Genomic DNA, 24573 nt, shown 5'->3' with positions numbered 1-24573 from the left:
ATCTGACGGGGTAATTAATGTAAAAAATGAATAACTAGCGGGTATAAAATGAAATTCACTATTAAAGTTCAAAAGGGACCACTTCTGAGGGGTTATAACTCAGTATTGGATTTATGTGAAACTGGAAGGCAAAAGAAAATTCTATGCAGCTATGCTACAAATTTCTTGGTGAAATCCTCTGATTCTAATGACAATCGTAAGAATGTTTTTCTTTAGAATTGCAATACTGAATTCTCTCCTTACAAAATTTGTTCCGATCTAGTTGTCTCTTTCATATAACAATTTGTTATGTGGATTTCATTCGGGAGTGGTGTTTTGGAACATGGGAGCATATGCTCCCTCTATTTTGAAATTCATCTTACACATATTTTGAATTTCAAAAAAATTGAAATGAAAAATTCGCACGTACATCTTCACGTGCTATGCGCTCATAAAGTTGTTTCATAAAAAATAGACTTGTCATGTGACGTGTGTAAAAAAGACAAAACTCAGTGCTAAAAATAATGTTTTTTACAAGATAAATTTTCTCTTTTTTACATAGACCACAAAAAATATTGATTTTTCATGAAACTTGACGAATGCACATATATTATGGAGATGTACATGTATAATTTTTTGTCAAAATTTTTCGACAACTCAAAATATAATTTTTCGGTATAGGGAGCATACGCACCCGGGAGCCGAATTGAATTTCCGATTTCATATGTTATAATGTGGAGACTATGTATTTGTCCTTCCTATTCTAAAAGCAATTTGGTTGCCTCTTATCAATCATCTCTTTTGAACAGTTAGGACTAACAAATTACAGCTCATACAAATGTATGTTGTTCAATGCTAGAGGTGTGATAATTAGTGAACAAGTACTTTATTTAGTTCTTGCTAACTTTTGAGTTTAGCAAAGTGTCATTTATCGGGTATAATGAACTTTATTCTTTTCTCCTTCGTCTTCACATTTGCACTATTTTGACATGGTTTTACAAGGAGTTAACTAAAATTAGATCCTTGTATATTCCCATGTGTGTGTGTGTGTGTGTGTGTTTGTATCACCAAATCCCACAGTAATGATGAAGGTAGGGTGTGCGTGCTAGTTTGGTTTTGCTTATTCTTAAGAGGAATTATCTTTCCTCTGTTTATGAACAACGGTAGAAAACCTTATGAATTCATCACGGCGAAGGACAAACCATGGATCGATACAACCTATGCATGTCTATCTCCGAATTACTACATTTTTATGTTAAAGTTATAATAGTGATATTTTAAAATATGATAGTTATGATATGTGTAAAGAGTACTAGATGATACCATGTGAGGGAAGCCACCTAGCGCCAATATAATGATATATATATAGGCGAAACATAAGTAGATATGGAGCACCCATTTGAAAACTTCCATGTAAACTTGTTGCCTATGAAATGTTTCCGATAACACCAAGCTAATTTGTAGGGAAGATAAATAACAATGAAGCTCATTGGTTGGAATCCACTTAAGCTTGAAAATTGCACTTTACATGGCTTCATGATTAGGTTCTAGCTAAGTTAATGCAACCTAGAATGGAATGTATTACTCATAACATTCTATCATTGATCGAAAAAATGTCGAGTAACTGTAAAACAGGAGTGTATGGCAAATCTTGATACAAATGAAACAACCATATAACAACTTTTGGGTGTGGGTACGTAGTAAGTTGCATTTCTTTTGAAGTGTTGACAGGAGGAAATGAGGACTTTTCATATGGGTTGTCTTAAATTAGTAATGTAATAGATGAATTTATCTAGCTATTATGCAATGGAAGACGAATCCTGATAAAATATCTATCGTGAGCTTTACTTAGTATTGTAAGTTACAGGACATTTGAGAGGTAACAATATCATTCTACAATCATGAAGGATATTCACTGTGAGAAAAATCATTGGTTGTGGAGGTGAACAAGAAAGTCGCATCCCTAGTCTATTATTCATTGTGGGAACAACCGTGGTTGCATAAATATATGTCACTAGTTCAATATTCTCTCTCCTCCAGTTTTATATGCTCACTGTCTACATTTCTTGACTTGTTTGAATCCAACTCTGTCTTTTTTTGCATACCCCTCTTGCGCCGAAAATAAAACCATAAACAAATAGACTAGACAGTGTTTTTGGGTTATATTTTTTTGCTTATCTAAAACCCATTTGAGCTGCCATTGGCTTGCCGGGAATTGCTATCAGAAGAACAGCCGATGGAGAAATACGATAGTATATGATTTAATTTTTTTTCTTGATATTTGTTGGGAATCAGGGGTATATCAACAAGATAAATCTATGAAAGCACATATCAGCTAGTTTTTCATTTACGGTATGAAACATGGTGAATCATAGCGTATTCCCTCTTTTTTGCTAGAAAAATGCCCATGTTTTTGTGTGTGTCTTTGTTTGAGGTATGTTTTTGTAGTATCACAAAAAGCAAAGAATAAAGTAACATGTGAGATCCATCGAGAATAAGAATTTCTAGGTATTCCAACTCATTCAAGCTACCCGCCCAAAGGTGCATGACCCCTCGGTAGTTTCATGAAAGGCGTCACCTTAATCCGCATCATTCAAATTATTATGATAGTTAGATCTAAAATATATGGTTAGGATTTAACCAAAAAATAAATAGTTATGTAACCTGTTTGACACGATTTACGTGTATTAGTGTAATCAACATAGGTACCACCACGTTAGATCTAATAATTCATTTTCCTTAGTTTCTTAATGGACACATGCAGATTTTGGAGATTTGTTTCCACATGTAAATAGTTTGGAGATTTGTCTGCATCATTTCATCAAAGCGGAGATACCAACTGATGTTTGCTTCCGTCCATAGATGGAACACTAAAGTTTACATACTTTACGAACATCGTTAGGATCGGCAAAACCTTCGGGATGCCCTATGCACAACTCTTCTTCAACGTTGCCGTTGAGGAATGCAGTCTTGACATCCATCTGCAAATTTAGTAATGTAAGACATGTAGAAAATAACAAAAGACGAGATTGGCCACAGATTGCACACTTGTCCGGGAGACATGTTCATTCTCAAGCCTCTTTGACATCGCCCACAGCAACCCCGAAAATTTCACATGTACCATTGATATAGTACTCCAACTCTTACCTTAGAGGCAACACCGATGTCTCCATAGACTCCTTACATATAGTGCCGTTTGTCTGATGCGGACACCGGACACTCTAAAGGCATCTCCAGCTGCCGCTTGTGTCTGGCCGGTCAGAAATTAGGTAAACACCGGCCCAGCGTCCGGAGCAAGCTGATTGATGTTTCCACGCCAACGCATTCGTGGCCCAAATTTGATTCGCGAATGCGTTGGCTTGGCCATAGCGCGGACTCGACGAGCGTCCACGTCACGAATAACCAGGCCCTCCTAGTAGTGGGCGAGAGCACTGAATCGTTCTGTCTCTACGCGGCCGTGCTTCGTCAATGGGCGGCCACATCGTTTCGTCCCTGCGAGTGCGCGATCGCTATGACGCCATCAATTGGATCGCTTCGGCTTGTGTAGCAGAGCCAGGACTGGCCGGCGGTGGCTTGGCTTCCGCGCCACCATCAATGTCACACGCCTAGAAACCAACACATAAATTGATAGAGGCCTTCTACGACCCCTTTATGAGGGCACCGGCTTGCCGATGCCACTGCCACCGGCCCCAAGTCTCCTCCACCCACCACCCCTTCTTTTGACTTCGCATAGAACAGGCAGCGCGACCTCATCCATGTGCATTGTCAGTTCTCGAAGATGAACACCCCATCCATCCACCATCGTGCAGTCGATAAAGCGGGCGGAATCTATCTTTGACGGATCCGAATGAGCGCAACCAGACCAAATGACCTGATACTGGGAGGCAGGTTTGCCTGCTGGCTGCTCCTGTGTTTTGCTTAGCTTTTCTGTCGAAGGGCCTTCGGCCGAAACTTCATTAAGATAGAAAAAAGAGGTTTTACACAGAACCAACAGGCGTTGGCCAAAGACGGCTGAGGTAGCCAACAACAAAAAAAGGCCAAAAAGAGAGATACAAGCTGAACTCCCCCACAGACACTACAAGAGGATTTAAAAGGTCAAAATACAGCCAGCTGCCCTCCAGGTTCTGATGTCATCTAAAATCCGTTCGAAGACGCGATCAGCTCCATTGTACTCCTGCTGAAAAATACGTCCGTTTTTCTCCTTCCATAACCTCCAGTGCACCAGTATGGAGATAGTATCAAAATCACGCCTCAGATTCTTTGGTGCCCTTTGTCTCGCCTCGAGCCACCATTGTTCAGTGCTTTGGAAAGCCTCGCTGGGGTTAGGGAAATTTGCCTGTGACCAAACCTGGACCCGACTCCAAACCATCTTCGAGAACTGACAATGCAAAAAGAGATGTGTGCAATCTTCATTGGCGTTGCGACATAGCGGGCAGACCGGGTTGTGAGGCCAGCCTCTCCTCGCCAAGTTATCTGCTGTGAGACATCGTTTGTTCACCACAAGCCACATGAAGAACTTACACTTCATTGGTGCCTTGGACTTCCAGATCGGTTTAGCACATGCAAACCGTGTTCTGGCGATGAAGAATAGACTGTAAGCCGAACTGACGGAGAAGTCGCCATTCGACGAGCAGCGCCAAATCTTAGCTTTTCTGTCAGTTTCGAACAAGAAATTCATCGTTCCTCCATAGATGTGTTCTGTGACTCCGTGTGTTGCTGGTTCTATATTCATACGAATTAACTACAACTAGGAGCAACAAAAACAGAGCCGGTAAAAATCCAAGGATTTCATGCTCACTGCTCGCACTCGCGGAGCACCAAAGGCAGTCGATATAACCACATCCACGACCCCTGCATCTCTGAATCGCTGATCATGGCCTGAACAGCCTGAGAAACATGCCTCAGCAACGCATGTCCGGCAAAGGCGTGACAGACCCAATAATGCCGTCACAGCACGGGCTAAACGGCCTCCGCAGTCCACATCAGTCGGCGCTGACGGCCAAATCTTTGATCCAATCATAATAGTACATCCCATGTGTCTAGGCCACATCCATGTTTGTTCGTCTAATCATCAGGTTGGACACGAACAAAGCGCGCAGAGATCGCGCCGGATACGTTCAAAGACACAGTTCCGGGGCACGCGCTTGGCCCTTGTACTCGACCGCCCTCGATTGTTGGCAAAGCCATCGCGAATGCACACGAAACCACCGACGACCTTGCCAGCCAGGGCGCGACGGTGGCTTCTTACACAACACGCATTACGTGCCAGTGATGACATCAATCACACGGTTGCCATGCGGCTTGGGAATGGCGGCATGGGATTGGGAGTTTGGGAGCAAACCTGTTTAGGTGATCATGTGTTGTTGTTGTTTTCTATTGAATCAGTCATATTTCTTCCGTCCCACCAAAGGTGTCTCAATTTTATAAAAATTTAGATGTATGAAGAAGTATGTTCCTGAATTTGTTTTGTTTCATGGATATCAAGCGATCTAACAAAAAATATTATAAAGCCATACTGTTCTTGAGTACAAAGCAGTCGGTGACAGAAACCAAACGTGACAATAAGAAATAATACTAGGACTCTACAACCACCAAAAGTGTTGCTAGTCATGGAGTACGGTAAACAAAATATCACATGTGCGGGCAATACCTTTAATTTCAGGGTGAACGACTTGTCTAATATTGTTGGAGTAGCTAATTTTACCATGGATCACATGTCGTGCTACATGGTAACCAAGTGGAAAATTTACAAAGTCAATGAAAATTCATAAAAGTTCAACTAACTAGTAATGGCCAACCATTTAGAGAAGGAGGAAATATAAAAAAACAAATGACAATATTAGCGGCACATAGCATGGCGAACCTAGCTTCGACGCTAACATATACAATGCCAACACACGATTACTAAGTGATGTGGCACAAACTGTGTGACGTATCCCTATCAGGCGTGTGTGCGCTTTTGTCAACGTAGTTATTGCTCATGGCATATAAGAGCTGCCCAAACACTTCCGCGGAATTTAGGCATGTACATAGCCATGTGAAAACACCGTCTAACGCTGCCAATGTCGTAGTTTGTCCAATAAAAAGGGTAGCTTATTGGGATGTTGCATTGAAAAAACACACGTGAATCTTAGTAACCTGGGCATGGGCAGCCTGGTCCAATGTTCTGACCGGGTACAGGCCTCATTTTGTACCCAAGCTTGGCCCCAAAGCCCGATCTACGCCTGAAAGCAATTTGGTCAAATCCTAGGCCTCTTTCCGATTTGGTTAAATAATTCTATGTTGTATGATGATAGCTCCCTCGCCTTTTCTACTTTGTATTTAGATGTTACTTAATTTTTTTTATGGAAATTTCTATGCTATTTTGATACTATTAACCCTACAATATGTTTTTAATCTAGAATATGTGTTTTTTGCTGCTTCGGGCCGGGCCGGGCTGGGTTCGGGCCTGGCATTGTCATGTCGTGCTTTATTAGGCCCACCTTGGCATGTGAAATGCCCATGTTTACCTAATATTACACAACTTTACCATGAAAATTGGAAATGGGAAATGGATAATCTGCATTGAAAGTCTAATAGAATCCATGGGGAAATAACTCTTTATTAGCTTTCTTTGAAAATTTGAAGAAAATAATCCTATGCTATGAAACAGACTGGTGGAGACCCAATGATTCAAATGACAATCATAAGATTGTTTTCTTTAAAACCGCACTACTAAATTTCCTCCTGATAAAGTTTGTCCGAACATACCCTTAAGAGATAAGATTGAGTGCTTGTTCTATTGAACACCTTATAACCTAGGGTGAAGTTATTCCTCCGATAAATGTGCGAAACATCACAAAAGCAGTTGGAGTTGCTCCGGTACTTGATAGAGTCGTAAATATTAAGTATTTCTTAGTGTACTCCATCCTTGCTGCTATTGTCTATTCCAATGTGAAGAATGTATGTACATGTCCTTATTTGTCTAAAACCAATGTGAAGATGTAACAATGTGATATCAGTAACAATATGAAGAATGGATGTACATGTCCTTATTTGTCAAAATCTATTAGCTTGTTTTTTTTTTTATCAACCCTCTCTTTCGAGAAGCTATTACTAACACGTTAACATATAATATTGTTGTATGTAGATCCATTCTAGAGGTTCTAGAATGGACTTATGATATTTTTTAACATAAATGGTAAAGTGTTCTAGAGGTGCGATGTGTCACTTATCGTCAATCCAATAATATGGATGTGAAATATTTCAAGATGAAGCATAAGCTTCCAATTATGGGAGTTCTTGATTTGCAGAGTGACATAAGTAAAGATAAAAGACCATACTCAAAAGTATGATCCAAACTTGTTGATTATGCAATAAGTATTTGGTTTCCAATCTCACCTCACGATGCTTATTTTTAGTTAAGCTAAATCTTCAGTTGGAATGCAATTAATATTGTAACTTGCGGTTCTTGTGGCTTCATAATGAGGTTCTAGCAAAGGGATTGCATGCCATAATGGAATGTACTACTCATAGCATTATATAAATTGAATAAATGTTAATCGTAAAACATGAGCCATATATGAAAAATCGGCATACAAATGATCACAATCGAACACAATTGTTCTCACTTTGAGTATGTAATCATTGTGGATTTTAGAGTGTTAAAACAAGAAAATGAGTACTTTTTGCATTGTCACTATAATTTATTTTTGTAATAGATGAATTTATGTAGTTATATATGGGATAAAAATTATCCCCGTGAAACTTATGTCGTCAGATTCATCCGCAAGTTAAGTTGTAGTTCCATCTAATAGTTTGAGCAGACAGTAACACATATGTCAAGGAATATAGTTGGAATTAGATTTAAAATATAAAATACCTATCACGTGTCATGCCTTCATTCTCTAAACATGCATGGTGTTGTTACGAAAACCTAGCATATAGTTTCATGGCCTATTTATTCTCCATTTTTTGTTTGTTTTCTTGTTCATATTTGTTAATATGTTTGAGATCTGCTCTTCTTTTAGTTCCCTCGCCCTCTTATATCGAGAAGCTAAGCTTAAAATGTGTTTTGAACATTTTACATGGTTCAGTATGTTGGTATATTCGAAAGATGCACACATTTTCATTCACCGGATCTTTTGGAGCTCTTTTTTTTTCCTCCATATTTTTCATTAATTTTCTAGTTTTTATGGTTTATAATTGCCGCAGCTTGTTCATGGTAGCAGGTCCCCGACAAGCTCACACAGATCCTGCACAACTTTAAGCATTCGACAATGAGGGCACACAAAAATGAAATCCAGCTAGTCATTTGGTCGGTTTTACCACCGTAGTACTCTCGCTCTCCATAGGAAACCTATCCCGAGCCAAAATTTTTTTAACATACACCGACTTCAACATAGCTCGATCGAACCTAGCCCCTCTGTCATGTTGCTTCCCTCCTTGGTGATCGGGAGAGAAACCCTAGCCCCGAGTCGCTGCCACCCCTATCCCCTAGTCCCTAGAGGCAGTAGCCGGGAAACCCCCGCGCAGCTGGTGAAGGGGTAGATACGCCCGTGGAATGGATGGGAGGGGCAGCCATCAGTTGGGTTTTGGTGCAGCGGTGTGATCTTCTGCGACTGCTTCACCCGGCGGTGCGGTGGATCTCCGGCGTCTTCTCACGGGGACAGGCGTCTCGACTGAGGTGTTGACCGATCTGTGGCGCGGGAAGCCGAAGCAGCTGCTCCGGACACAGAAGGCGGTGCGACCTCTCTTCCATGGATGTTTGGCCAAGAGGTGGCTCCATGTGGTGTTGGATCACAGTATCCCAATCCCAGGTATTTCACAGGAGGCGCACACTGATTATTGCAGCTCTCGTCTTCTCTGTACGACTCCTCAGGAGGGGGGGGGGGGGGGGGGGTTGTTTGGGGGACATGCGCGTAGTTCTGTCAGAAATTTATCCTTATTTGTATTTCATAAAGTATAATATAGTTTCAAACAACTTTTTGGGTATAGAATCTTTATATATTTATATATATATCAACGTACCTATTTTTTCGGATTTTTTGGAGAGCAAAAACGGAGAGGTCAATTTTTTTGACCTAGGGTAGTCAATTTTTTTTAGAAAACGAGCCTACTAGTGCTCAAGAAAGCACGGATGATTTTTCGCCAACGGGTATGCCTCAACGACGTCCGATAAGGCGCAAGAAGCCATGAACGACTCTGGCGCCTCCCGACATCACACTGGCTAAACGCCGCATGCGTGCACCCATAATCCACATGAGTCGGTACGCCCGGCCAAAACACTGATCCCATCATCCCATATATGCGTGCAGGCCCCCCAAATTAAACAGCTCACATGCAATGCTTCCCTAAGATTTTACAACATTGCCCGTGTAATTATCAAAGTGAATGTATCCAGGTTGATTTGCTACTTTGCTAGCTTGGTTGAGCAGTGATTCCAGTGTTCGATTTGGGTTGGAAAAATCACAAGCGATTGCACCGGATACGTTCAAAGATACAGTCCCGGAACAGGCGCTTGTAATTTTTGCACACATTCAACCGCATTTGACCGATTCCCCGGAGATTAAGCCATCGCAACTGAACACGAAACCACGATCGTCGTCTCTAGCCAAGGCGAGAATGGCGCTGGCTTGCATTACACGTATACTCGAATGCACGTTAGTTACTGCTCCTGCACACCCTATCATGTATTGCGTAGAATGGGCTTCTGTGCAAGCCATATCACAAGATAAAAATATCCTGATACTTATCGTATAGTATCTTAGGATTTTGCTGGGAGTTGTACATGTCACTAGGCAATTGGAGGAATGGAAGGATAAATAGGCCATCAGCAGCGCCCAAATCAATCCCCGGCGCGGTAACTCAACAACTTTTATATAGGGTTATACGTATCATGCTATTTTAATTTGACACTCCCTCCGGCCTAAATCTTGCCTTAGGTTCAATAAATCTATACAGATTTTAGTAAATATTTTGTCTAAATCTACAACAAGTATTTTGGATCGAAGTTATCTTAATTGTATCGTGAAAATAATATTTTTGGTATGTTGATACCATACAATTCTACTTTTATGCTGAAAAATAAGGATACCACATCATGGTAAGCAGAAGAAAAGCTTTTCTTTAAGTCGCAAGATGAACTTATTTAAATACCAGAGCTTCCATTTGTTTGGGCGAGATGGGTATAAAGAATAGTATATACATGAAGAAAGTGGTCAATTACCATGTTTGTATATTGACTTTGAAGCATATAGGCTTCAATCTTTTTTTTTGTGGGCTCATAATTAGTTATGCTGTTCTAGTTTCAATATATAACTGCAATATTTACATGATTAGGTTTTATGAAATACATTTACTATCCTCGAAATTCAAATTAATACTGCCTCTATTTCTTGATATAAGGTGTATAGTTTTTTGAGAAAAGACTCCAAAATATAAGGTATATTATGTTGGATAACCTGTGTGGATATTTTTCTAGAAATTTTCTTGCGTTTCCTTATCTTTTGAAAACTCCTCTATTTTGTTATGTCAATTGCCCATCGCGCCAAATCCTTGTGGAGTTTTCTTTGCACGTGTATTTCTTAATTTTCTGCAAAAAATTATACACCTTATATCTAGGAACGGAGGATATTTCAACTTAAATGTTTAAATGGCATTTTATATAGTATATATTAAAAAAATAGTATAGTGTCGTGATGCTATAAGATGATACTACTAACGAGAGAACAATAGATATCCCGATACTAACGGTAGAACCTGACCTTGTACGGGTGCGCAATGGATATACCACGGGCGATGGGAAGAGGCGAGTGATCGGTGATCACGAGATGCCGCGGGCATGGCGCGGCCCCGTATGTAGTTTGGACCAGCTAGGCTCATGCTTGATCGGATCTGCTACCCATATGGCCATATGGATATGCACAGTGCAGGCGTGCATGGCATCATCAGGCCAAGGGACCAGCCTGTTTGCTGCGACTGTATCTATTTTGTGTCGATCTGGCCGGGATGCGACAGTGGCAGCCAATGCTAATCCAATACGGAGTCATGTGCACCAGCAGTACTTTTTTAACAATCAATACCGCATATATTCAGAGTAATAAATAGTAATTGTAAAGATACATGAACTGTCTTTAATGATTATAAAATAAAAAGAAAAAGAAAAAATAACTCTTTTTCGTCCATGACACAATCCCATACTTATCTGAAAGCAGTCAAACATAGATACTGAACCGTAGACCTGTGAATACCAAGAAAGGTTCTCCCATAATTTTAGCTTGAGCCGCAATGAAAAAGCTATATGCACGCGCGCAACTATTAAAATAGTCAATCCACATCAGCAAGATATCAACACCAGTATTCCAGGAAAAAATATCTGAACAACACGGCGACGTCATTGGGGAGCCGAGCGTATGAATCAACATTTTCGAGGACCTAGCGGCCGGGACAAATATTATGAGTGAGACTCCTCGAAAAAACCATGGGAAAAGATTCAAAACCGATATGGAGAAATAAGATCTAAAGGCTCATACCTAGAGAACTGTAATCTTCCAACACCATCATTAACGCTAGGAAAAAGATCTCTTCTTCAATCGAAGGTCAGAAGATCACTTATTGTAGATAGCATCTTCATTGAGGCTAAGGCCAAAAAAGACAAACACTAAAATCCTTATCTAATCTATTGAAAATACTACTTTTACGAGAAATTCTACACATAGATCATGTTCCCCAACACCTCCCGACAACAGCGAGGCCAGACGGACGAGAGGGGATAGACCTATGGTAGAAACGTAGGTGGAGGCCGAGTTTCTTCTAGGGAGCGGTAGGAAGGAGAGAGATCACTAGCAGTATTTCTTTTTAGTGGAGTGCAGCACTCGAGCTGTATCAAATTCAGTTTCCCGGTACAGCCTCATTTTTTTTTAGCACACCACCCCTTTATTGCTTTATTCAATTAAAATGTTCTTACAAAGCCCATCATGTGGATCATTAAGCCAAACATGCCTCCCCTCACAGGAGTACAAAGAGCCTCTAGCTAGATCGTGTGCATCCCCATTTGATCTCCGACCTTCATGAACAAATTCAAAGACCTCAAACTCCTCCTTGGTTATCCTGATCTCCCTCACCACCTGGCCATACAATGTGAGGACATCATCATTGTTGATGCTCTTGATTACATTGGCACAGTCACTCGCTAATTTGACTTGGCGCAAGTCAGCAGCCAACGCCATACCTTCTCTGCAAGCCATAGTCTCCAAAACCTCTGGGTCATCAACACCTGCCATCACCACGGTTGATGCTCCCAGGAAAACTCCCGCATCATTCCTTGCCATAGCGGCCAGAGCTGCTCGCTTGCTATTCTTCAACAGAGCTGCGTCGACATTTATCTTTGTGACACCCGGTGGTGGAGGAATCCACCTTGGCGCAGCCGGCCCTGCCCCCTTCTCTGGCTTGTCCGGCGCCCTCTGTACCTTCAGGTCCGCACATAAATGGTTGATGAAGCTCAACGTTGACAAGGGGCTCTGAAATACCTCCTCATACACCGCCTTTCGCCTCGCATACCAGATCGCCCATAGACTCACCGCCGTTAGAGTGAACTCTTCATGCGATAACGCCTCAATTGCCGCTGCCAACCATCCTCGAGCATCAGGCTCCTGTATGTTGACAATCACCTCTACCATAACATTAGGTAGCAAGGCCCAAACACTTCTTGACATATTACATTCGAGAAGGGCATGCCGCTAGGAATCTTGTACTCCACACAGCTTGCACGCATCACTAGGCGCCATATGTTTGTGGTGGAGAAGATGCATCGAGGGGAGAGTCTGCTTAGCCAGTCTCCAAAGGAAAACTCGCAGTTTTGAAGGAACTCTGACGTTCCACAGCGATGTCCAGTCCTTCTCCTCCCTCTTCTTATCTGAGTTGCCTGCATTGTCTTCCAACCATGCAGTCCGCCGTTCCTTCGCGTCTACCAACATCCTATATGCTGATCGCACCGTGAAAATAACCCTCTTCTCATAAGTCCACGCCCACCAGTCATCTTGTTGGCGCGTCGGAAGCGGTATATTCAGAACTAGTTCGGCGTCCATGGGTACAAACGCCTCCTGAACTCTGCTAGCGTTCCACGTCCTTGTGTGATCATCAACCAACTCACTCACCATTTGGGGTGGATCATCGAGTGGACAACAGACCGGCCTCAACATGCAATCACGCGGCAGCCAGTTCGTGTTCCAAATGTTAGTACCCACTCCATTGCCTATACGGCGGATCAAGCCTTCCTTGAGAATTTCCTCCCCTTCTCTGATTGCCCTCCAAACCCGAGACGGAGATGATCCAACTTCCGCCTCCAAGAGATCACAAGATGGGAAGTAAACTGCCTTGAGAATTCGAGCGCTTAAACTCCGAGGATCCTGCAAAACTCGCCATGCCTACCTTGCGAGAAGAGCCACATTGAAGAGCTCTATGTCTCGAAACCCAAGCCCTCCAAGCCCTTTTGGTTTAGTCATAGCTTCCCACGCCACCCAGCAGGTCTTCCTCTTGCCTTCCTTGCTACCCCACCAGAAGTTTCGAATCAAACCGTTGATGTGCTTGCATAAACCCCTTGGTAGCTTGAAACAAGACATACAATATGTTGTTAGTGCCTGGGCTACTGATTTTATCAAAACCTCCTTACCTCCCGAGGATAGTAACATCTCCAACCAGCCCTGGATTTTCTTCCAAACTCTATCCTTTAAATATTTGAATGCTCCATTAGTTGAAGTGCCAACATCTGTAGGCATCCCTAAGTATTTCTCACTCAAAGCTTCGTTATGAACATCCAACAAATACATGATCTTAGCTCTGATACTTTGACTACAACCCTTGGCAAAGTGAATGGACGATTTATCCATATTCACCTATTGGCCGGAAGCACGACAGTCAACCTCCAGCGCATCCTTAATTACCTCCGCGTTTTCCCTATCAGCTCTGAAGAACAGCAGGCTGTCATCAGCGAAGAGTAAGTGTCCTACCACCGGGGCGGATATGGCCACTTTAATTCCACTTAAGATCGATGACTCGCTTCTTGATTTTAAGAGGCACGAAAGGCCCTCTGCTGCCAACTGGAAAAGATAGGGGGAGATTGGGTCTCCCTGCCGAATCCCCCTAGAAGGGGTAAAACTCTCTGTAGCTCCTCCATTAAACAGTACTGAGAAGGATACAGAGGTGACCAATCGCATGATCATCTCCACCCATAGCCTAGGAAATCCCAGCTTAAGCATGATTGCACATAAGTAGCTCCACTCTACTCGATCATAAGCTTTCTTCATATCCAACTTCAGGGCACAACAACGAAGCCTCTTTGCTCGCTTCTTCTTCATGAAATGTAAGCATTCATATGCTATGATGATGTTGTCCGTAATAAGTCTGCCAGGCAGACTGCTCCTCTGAGATGATCTCCGGTAGAATCACCTTCAGTCTGTTTGCTGCCACCTTCGACGCAATCTTATAGATGACATTGCACAAGCTTATTGGTCGAAACTGACCCAACTCTTCCGGGCTCGCCACCTTTGGTATCAGCACTACAAAAGTCTTATTAATGACTGCCGGATCATCCTCTCCTTTCAAAACTCTCAGCACCACTGTTGTCACCTCCGCGCCACATAACTCCCAATAACGCTGGAAGAAATGAGCAGGGAAGCCATCTGGCCCCGGCGCCTTAGTAGGGAACATCTGAAACATCGCTTCCTTCACTTCGCTCTCCGTGAAAGGAGCTAAAAGTGAATCATTCATCCTTGGTGTAATCTTAGTTGGTACTGTATCGAGTACCCCCTCCATGCCTGTCGTACCCTCCGAAGTGTACAGATTTTTGTAGAAAGTCGTGGTCATATTCTTCATCTCTACCTCGTCATTCGTCACCTGACCGCAAGGCTTTTTCAGCTGTGTTATGCGGTTCTTCTTCCTTCTCTGACTCGCTCTCATATGGAAGCAACGAGTATTCTTATCTCCCTCTGCAAGCCACTGTACCCTTGATCTCTGCTGCCACATAATTTCCTCTCGATGGTTCAGTTCCACCAGGCGATCCGTCACTTTGATTTCAGCGTGTGTTGGACCTAGTCTGCCAGGTACTGATTGCAGACGCTCCAGCTCATCCTTGAGCTTACCCAGCTCAAGTCTCACATTACCAAACGTGGACTTCCCCCAACTCTTGAGACCACCCGCAAAGGATGCGAGTTTACCCTGCAAGGACTGTAAATCCCTTGCCTCGCCGGCTCCCTTCCAAGCATCAGTGACCATCGGCGAGAAATCTTTATGTTCCTCCCACATCAATTCATATTTAAAACCCATCGGCTTCCTTCGACGATCATCCATATAGCGTCAGTTGAGTAGAATCGGACCATGATCTGATGATGCCGCTGTCAGGTTTCGGACAAAAGCCCCCGCAAAACGGTCACTCCACTCCGGTGTAGCTAGCGCCCTATCGAGACGCACCCGACAGTAAGTGCCCCCTACTACTTTCTTCTCGAAAGTCCAACTCTAGCCTTCAAATCCAAGATCTCTGAGGCCACACAAGTCCACCATCTCCCGGAACCCTGCCATTTGAGCATGACTCCTTTCTTGCACACCTACATGTTCCGATCGATGTAAAACTTCATTGAAACCCCCTAGGCAAACCCAAGGTAAATCTGATGATGACTTGATGAATTTCAACATATCCCAAGTCTTGTATCTTTCCCTTGTCTGTGCTTCCCCGTATACACACGTTAATCTCCACGGTGGCCCAACAGCCTCCGTAACAATAGTGTCAATGTGATATTGCGAATACGGTAAAATCTCGATTTTTATTCCATTGTTCCAGAAAATACCTAGCCCTCCACTACGTCCAGAGCTACTTACAGCAAAATAATGATCATAACCTAGTGTATGCCGTAATCCTTCTACCCTCGATCTATGCACTTGAGTTTCAATCACACATATAATCGAGGGGGCGAAACACCTCGCGAAGTCGCGAAGCTCCTTTACTGCTGCAGCCTCGCCCAGTCCGCGACAGTTCCATACAAAGCAACTCATTGCTGCTGGCGGCGCTCCTCGGAGGAGCCCGCCTCATTGCCAGCATCATTCTTGGTCTTATCCGCACCCTCCTTGTCCTTCTTCTGCCTCTTCTTGTCCTTCGGTGGTATATACTAAGGCGGTGGCAGAGGGATAGCCACCAACGCCAGATCGACGTCATTCAGGTTCAAATGCCTTTGTGCTCCTGTCTTGTCTGCACTCTTTTCAACCCCCTCCAACAGCGGCTTGAGCGGACTCGTCGCTGAGTCCTCCAGCGCGTTCCCCTTACCATTGTCCAGGCCAGCTTCTCCTGAATTACGTTTCCATGGTGGCATCTTTTCAAAGCTCGACTTCCCACCCAGACCCTCCCATCCCGTCCACAACTCGTAGGAGGGCGACTCCTGCCTCCTCTTCTCCCAGTGAACCTACCACCACGCTCCCCCATACCACCACGTCCGCCTCTTGCTCCGTCTCCAAATGGCGCAAACCCCAGGCGTACCCTCGGTGTGCTCGGGTGCCACGACGCTTCCGACGCGAGCATCCAGTTCCCAAACTGCAAATCAGTACCAGCATACTCCCCCGTCCCACACTCCATGTGTTCATGACCCATCTTGCCACAGAAATTGCAAAACTTGGGTAGCTTCTCATACATCACCACAAACATCATGCTCTCACATCCCTCCGGTGTAAACGTGACCACCCTAGGCAGAGGTTTATCCGCAGTCAGCTTGACACGAGCTCTGTGGAAATATCCATTGCCGAAGGACACCACCTTCGCTTCCACCCGATCAACTTCACCAACCCTAGCTGCCAACTGCTTCAGTATTGCCTCCGTACGATACATTGGTGGGATACGATGAATCTGGATCCATGCCTGGACCCTGTTTGGCAACACCGATGGTGTCGGGGTTGCCCCATAGAACTTCTCAACCATGAACGCGCACTCCCGAAAGAGCCACGGACCATCCTCCATGATGCGGTTCCAATCTCCCACGCAGTGTGCTTGCACTTGGAACAGATTCTGCTCGATCGATCTGAACGATACCTCCCTCGCGGGATTCCATGCCGCCCTCAGCGTCTTCTCCAATGATTGCTCGCTGAAACCCCTCACCGTCAGGAGTCGCCCGACAGCCATCCACTTTACCTCCGGCAAACTCTCACGATCCTCCTTTGCCAAGAACACCCCCTCTCGCTCCGCCTCGCTCAGCTTGAGATTCTTCAGCAACTCATCCACCTCATAGACCCTCGCCTTCTTCGATCCTTCCGCCTCCATCACCGTGTCCTCCCAACCGATATGATCCAACCTGCACGAGTTTCTCACCGCCAAGGCCGGGTAGCTGTACTAGACAGCCCCTTAGTCAGCCCGAACGGGGGAGGCTCCGCAGCAGGGATCAACCGGGGCAGATTCCTTCGTCGATGTCGATCGCCGCCGAAGTCGCCCTAAACCCTAATCGCCTTAGCGTTAGGTCCCAAAGGAAGTGATATATGCAACAGGTTTTTTTTGCCCTTTCCCGGTACAGCCTCATGGTTTTGTTTACAACCTCCAGTACACGGCCTGTGACGCTACCAGACTGCTGGAAAACCCAAGCCCGCTCCCGCGCCACTGCACGTGCGGAGTGTGTCACTAGACGCTCTGTAGTGCCTGTCCGTGTAATAAGAGCCCAACGTAACTGGCCCAGCGCCAAGAACAGGAAGAGCTCACAGGTTCGTGGAAACGAGTAGGCCGGGCCGTCGAAATCTTCTGTTCCAACACTTGGGCCAATGAAGACTATACTAGCATAACCTTTTTCTTTGGCGGGGATATTGGGATGTAGTAGAATCTTCGCGTCCAAAATGATCCGGGATAATCTTTTGTTGTCGAATCTGTACTACCCAAATGAAGTCCTTCCGACGCATTATAGCCAGGATGTGAGAAGGCTAAGACATTTTTTTGTAGTCTTGCTTTCCGTCGTTGTCACTTGAGTATTTGAGCTATTACAAATCTAAGCTTCATTCATGTCAGACCACTGTATTCTGGAAAAAAAATCGTCTCAGACCACACTCCGTCTCCTACAGCGAACCTTCCATTAACAAATTGATGTATCGGACACTCCGTACACGAAGTGTGAAATCGAAGGACAACATCGTTTTCCTTTTCATTTCTGACGGATGTACACAAACACAAATCTCTCTTGTGTGTGTGTGTGTGCATGTGGGTCGACAACACAACATACCCAAGTGTGAAATCTATGTACATTGTTATGATTTTCTTTATATATAGAGGACTATTCACGGCCAATTATTGTTATTGCCTCCACACACAAAAAAACTTGCATATGCGGTATTCATGCGCAGAGATACACATTGTCCTCGAGGTTACTCGCCAAGCCACGAAGAGACATGGCAAACCTCAAAAGGTTTATATAGTGAAAATTATCTATAAGGTACCATTGGAACGGGTGCTACTTGCAAGATATGGACACACTATTTTTCTGTGACCATGATTGGCCTATGTTCAGAGATATTGGGGTAGCCCTGAGAAGTAAAAGAGAGAGACGTCGCACAAGAGGTAGGTTTTTGTGGGCACTCAATCGTGTACATAACTCAGACACGGTGATGGAAATAAGGCAAGTTTAAAGATTATCTGTTACTACCACACATGGTTGCGAAGGTGTTGTACGCAATATCCCATTTATTGAACTTCCGATCATGTCTTGCGGCTGACTTTTTTGGTCTAGAAATGTTAGGTGGGTATATTTTGTTGCTACCAGAGAGGTGGCCCCCCTCTAGCAAAGGTACATTTTTACATCAATTAAATCACACAATTACAAGTTGGAGACAGAAACATTTATGTCTTCTCTCTTTGTAGAGCAAGGTACGCACAATTATTATGTAATTGAACTCAATTTGATAATGATCACAAGTACTCCCTCCGTCTCGGTTTAATAGGAACGCACGCAGTTTAAGACAAACTTTGACCATTGATTTGGTCAACAAAATATAAATTTTATGTCTACAAAATTCATATCATTAGATTCGTATGCAAAAAAAAGTCAATAATATAATTATTATGACATATGTTTTACATTTCATTGACCAAAATAATGGTCAAGTCAATTTCTTAAACTACGTGCGCGCCTGTTAAACTGAGACGGAGGGATAGGTCTTTAAAACTATGTTGCCAAACCGCCTATAAACTTGCATTGGTCTGACAACAACATTTTGCACCGCTACACGAACTAATAGCCGCCCGTGAGTTGAATAGTTACACATACCAACTAGTAGTCATCACTCACTGGACCTCAGTCCTTGGTGGAGCTATCACCAATATTTTGCTACCTTCCTCAAGCCAATACGAGACAAGCGACAGTCAGTACAACCGTAAAACAAACCATCAAAATATTCAACCACAAGGGACACCGGGCTCTTGGGTTACACGTAAAACTTCTGACCTCGGGTTTATCATAGACTGAGTTTAGTTGGCATAAAGGAGAACTACGTTTTGTCATTCTCGTTGGATGAGCCGAAGATGTTCTTCATGCCATGTTATTAGTGGCACGTCACCATACCTTTGCTGATTGATGCAAACCTAGAAATTTTGCCACCTTTTGTGCTAGTGGATCAACCTTTTCTCTTTCTTATTTTCCTGCAACGAAAGCTTCTTTTTTTCAATACAACAAGCAGACGTGCACAAAGCCCATAGTGTCACATCCACACACTCACGTAAGGCCTACCGATGAGATAAGTTGTGGTTGTAATTGTCAGCATCATGGTTGTAATTGTCTCGGAAGGCCTACTAGTTTCCGGTTATTTGGTTCTTTACTTTGCCATGTCGCGTTCATGGCATGACACAGGGAAAGAAAAGGAAAAAAGATGGACGACCCAAATCAGTATATCCAGATGAGCGGGATTCTATACATTTATAGTTTCCCTCCTTTTCAGATCACGCAAGAGATTTGCGTTTAGTCCATTATGATCAGAAAAATCTGAAATACTTAAGAAAATAATAAAAAATTCATTTAAACTCAAGTCATATTACTGGATGAGCCTTGCTCAAGTACAACCCCTCCCTCAAACTCACGCAAACCCAACCGGTGTTGTTTAAGCTTATGATTAAATCCAAATCTGAAACCGTCTATGTTCACGTATAGATATACCCTACTCTTCAACCACTGTTCCACGTACAATTCTGATCTGTACTACTGCCGCCGGCTAAACGCGCAATCACGGCCGCCGTCAGGCAACCTCGCGACCGCCGACGCAACATTGTTCGGCATGCGTCAACACTGTCAAAAAGTGTGAGACACAATCCGTCTAGTCCAGGGCCGACTCTAGGATTTGGAGGGTCCTAGGACAAATTCTATAAATGAGCCTAATTTAAAATACGTGTATGCTAGATGGGCTTAAAAAAAATTCTTCTACCTTTTCCTATATGCACCATGACAGAAATAATGGGCCCCCATTTCGGTTGGGCCCCGGGCCGTCGCACTTCTTGCCCTGGGCCAGAGCCGGCCCTGTCTAGTCTCGTTCCTGACCAAGGTTTTAAATAGCGCGCAATTTCGCCGGTTTTAGCACGCAATAGCGGATTTGGACCCTCCACGCTATATTTGACAGAAAATGGTCGCTAGAGTGCTAAACACGAAATAACACGCTAAATCGTGCTAAATCACGCTAAAACACATAACACATAGCGGTGCTAAAACGTTTAGTTGCAAAAAACAAAGGTCCAAAACTGCATGCCAGCCCATCCGCCCAAAAATCCAATTTCCCCAACAAAGCTAAATACCTAAAGCCCGTATACGTACGGCAAAACCTAGCCTAAATCCCAGTTTAGCAGTTCCGCACGGAAGCGACGGCGGCGACTGCCTCTTCCAGCGTGACGTCGGTGTCCATTGCTTCCTCCCACAGAGTTCTGTCAGCTACTTCCTTCGGCTCGGATGTCGAAGACGCATTAGAAAAAATCACCCACCAGGTTAGAGCTGACTAGAGCCTCATCCTCATCCTGATTTGTAGATGCGTAGATGTATTGAACTATATATTGATGTGTAGTTCTTCCGATTCTGAATGAGTGCTTTCAACTTTGTTGTTGCCTTCTTGGCTCTAAATCACAATATTAGTACGTGTTAAAAAATGTTGTCTTTAGTTTGGTCCTGGGAATCTACTTTAAACGATCTGGTTATGCAATTTGTCTGCTGGACAATATTTTAGTTGCCGGAATCCTTAACATTTGCATGTCTTTTTGCAAAACGCTATTTTATATATAGCGCGTTATAGCCAAAACAGACTTATGGCTCTCGGGTGCAACGCACCCCCATAGACCAAAAAAATTATAATAATTTAAATAAGTCAAAAAAAAATTTGAATCTTCCTGGAAATAAAAGATGATCAAGTTTGTATTCGTAAAAAAATGTTTAGACACGAAATGATTCCCATGGACTCCAGGGCAAAAAAGACAAAATTATGACAAAAATAAAGTGAATAGTATCTGGTCATGGGGCATTTCGAGTTTGTTTTTTACCCAGGATACAATAAAAGTAATTTCCTAGGAAAATATTTTGTTTCGGGTACAATACCTGATCATCTTTGATTTCCAAAAAAAATTAAATTTCTTAAAACTTTTTTTAATTTTTTTTAATTTTTTCCAAGTATGGAGGTGCGTTGCATCCGAGAGCTCCTTTGTATTTCCCGCGTTATAGCGCGCTATAACGTGCATAGCGTTTGGAGATGGTCCTCTCTAAATGAAATAGCCCGCTATTTAAAACCTTGTACCTGACGCATCGAGAAATCCGGCCGAATTCCTCCAGACTGTTTGGCCGTTCGTCACACCACCGTCCAGCATGCACGCCATCGCCAACCCTGCCAAAAAATACCTACGAGAAATTTCCGAGGCTTATGTCTGCTAGCGCCTGCTCTTAGTGTGGCTGGCCAACTGCCTCATCGTTCCTCGTGCCTGCTAGCCACGACCGCCACCGTGCGGAAAAGTCGTCGTCGATGAGCCGACGTACGTACGTACTCGTAGCCATACCTATGCAACATTTCATATATTTTAGCTGGATCATACGGGTTTTGTATAAGGCTAGGCATACCGTTTAATATTAATGATGAAGAGGTAAGCGATCCGAGTCCGAGTCATCCTTGTGTTCGACTTTGCTCTAAGTTTGGGAGGAAGAGCTTGGACTCGTGCCAACAAAGCACTAAAGAGGGCTTTTACAGTGCCCTGAAACTACCAGCAGTCGTTTATTTTAAACGATCTAAGGGCTCAGAGCATCTCCATCCGCTGGGGTTCTCCAGGCCGAAATCCGGCGCTATTTAGCACCAGATGGATGTAAAATTTGGCCTGGGGAGGCCCATATTCCCAACGGCGAGCCCAGGGTTGCGTGCTGACGCTCAACCACCGCGTAAATAGCGACGGTGCAGTTGCCGGGAAGGGGAACCGTCGCAGATGCAACCGCGTCCATCGATGCATTGAACCGTCGTAATGGACCGCCAAGTGGCCTAGGGAGCCCAAACGCCTCGCCGGGAACCGTCGCAATGGCCTCGATGCGCGAACCGCCGCAATGGAGCACGAACTCCGCGGAAGAGCAACCACCGCTGTCGAGGGTACTCCTCGGCAATGCCCACCTTTTGGGGATTAGGGTTGACGGAATCATGCAGGATGACATGAGACATCGGATACCAAACAAACGGGGAGAGAGATTTACCCAGGTTTGGGGCCCTCGATGAGGTAAAACCCTTACTTCCTTCTTGTCTGATCTTGATTATCGAAAATATCGGGTTACAATGGGGCAGCCGAAGGCTTGGACTAAGATCTCATCGAGAGGCTAAGATTTCGTATGAACTAGCTCTAGACCTATGGTGGTTATGGCTAAGTTGATTGTGTGTCCCTCGGCAGAACCTCTCCTGACCCTTATATTGTGAGCCAGGTCTCGAGAGGTCTGTCCGGGTACGATTAGGTTACAAAGAGTTGTACGTCCAAACTTTCCTTGTTCTTCGTCTTCATGCCTTGTTCGCCAAGTATTTTTCTTCGGAACCGACATGGCGGCCCACTTTGGTCAATGGATGATCTTCATGGGCCCTTGGTTGGGCCACAAGAGGTAGCACAATACGGGTTACCCGAAGGGTAATGCCCACATCGGCCACTCTCTTCGTCGACAGACCACTACATATACGTTTTGCGATCTACAACTGGCCGGCGCCATTCATCTTTTCACCATCCTCTGTCGTCGGACACTTCAACATGAGCAGTCTCTCTTTGCCATCGAGCACCGACAGCGAGGGGAAATCGCCTGGATGGCGCCATTCGTGGGACCGAGCTGCAACGCCTAGCAGCGACGATTCCCCGCCTCCGAAAATCGACGATTCCCCGCCGCCGGACAGCGAGGACGAGGAAGCGGCTGAGGAGTAGGACGAGGAAGAGGCTGAGGAGCAGGACGAGGAAGAGGAGGAGGAGGAGGACGCGGCAGCCCGGGCGAAGGCGGACGCGGACGCAGCGAAGGCGCAGGTGCAGCCGGCGAGCACCTTCGACGACGAGGAGGACATGAGTTCCTCCGATGCGTCGACCGACACCGCCTCTTCGAAGGAGGTGACTAGCCGGAAGCGCCAGCGTGACGACGATGAGGCGGGGCCATCAAAGAAGAAGAAGTAGTTTAATTTTTTTTCGAAGTTTTTATATGTATTGTTTATGTTTTTCCCGAATATTTATATGTAATTTATTTATGTTGCACGCGCTTCTACAAATATCTTCTATCTATTAAATTAAAAACTTCCCCCAAACGCACGCGCTCCGTATCTCCGGAAGACGATGCGAGGAGGATGAAGATCGGCCTCTGTCGCCGACAAGTCGGGGCCACCAGACGATTCCCGCGCTATTGTTTTCTCCGGACTCCCCGAGCGCTGCCCGGGGGAGGGGGGGTTGACATGGGCTCGTCGGATGGATGGAATCCCAAATCCGGACGAAAACAAGGACCCAGGGGCGTGGCTGGGTCAATTTTCGTCGTCCGGATGAAAAAAAGGGCTCTCGGGAGCCTCATCGGGGAGACGGCTGGAGATGCTCTCATGTGTTCCGGTATTCCATTATCATCCCATAGAGTATACTAACTCCAAAACTCAGCCAAAACTGGCGGAGTACCTCCACCAGATGGGCAAAACGATAATCCCAGCTATTCTTTCTTTCTTATTTTTTCTTTTCTTTTTCACTACTCCGATAATAATGGATCAGATTTTTAGGAACTAATGATTGAGAGAATCAAGTGATATTTCATTGATGATTGTTGGGGGTATATATACCCATCGAACAGACGCCAATAAGGCGGTTACAAAGGCACCTCTTCGGTATTACAGTGTTTGGACAAAACTAACTGACTACTTAGCTTAGGACCTAAGCTAATCTTAATAACTGCCTAATTAGCTTAGTACCAAAGCTATCCTACTTCCAACACTCACCCTTGGACAACGCTGTTTCTTAAAAATCTCTTGTGTAATCTTCAAGATCTTCTTGCATAGTCTTGAAAGTCTTCTTTCTTATATATGAGGATGTCCTTGTAAATAACGGTGCTCTTTGTAAATATTCTATCATCTTGAAAGTCATCATCTTTAAAATCTCTCCCCCAA

At 44.2% G+C, this 24573-nt stretch overlaps 1 protein-coding gene across 1 annotated transcript; it reads right to left on the bottom strand.

The window, feature by feature from the left end:
* Positions 1-16118: 16118 nt before the first annotated feature.
* LOC127339154 (uncharacterized) lies at positions 16119-17257 on the bottom strand. Its single transcript, XM_051365033.1, has 2 exons — positions 16484-17257; positions 16119-16409 (listed from the first exon to the last, which is right to left on the bottom strand). Exons 1-2 carry the CDS (start codon positions 17255-17257, stop codon positions 16119-16121), a joined length of 1065 nt encoding a protein of 354 aa, XP_051220993.1.
* Positions 17258-24573: the final 7316 nt, after the last annotated feature.

This window comes from Lolium perenne, chromosome 3 (genome assembly GCF_019359855.2).
Source record: "Lolium perenne isolate Kyuss_39 chromosome 3, Kyuss_2.0, whole genome shotgun sequence".
Classification (NCBI taxonomy): Eukaryota; Viridiplantae; Streptophyta; class Magnoliopsida; order Poales; family Poaceae; genus Lolium; species Lolium perenne.
This window is presented reverse-complemented; position numbering and strand designations above follow the sequence as displayed.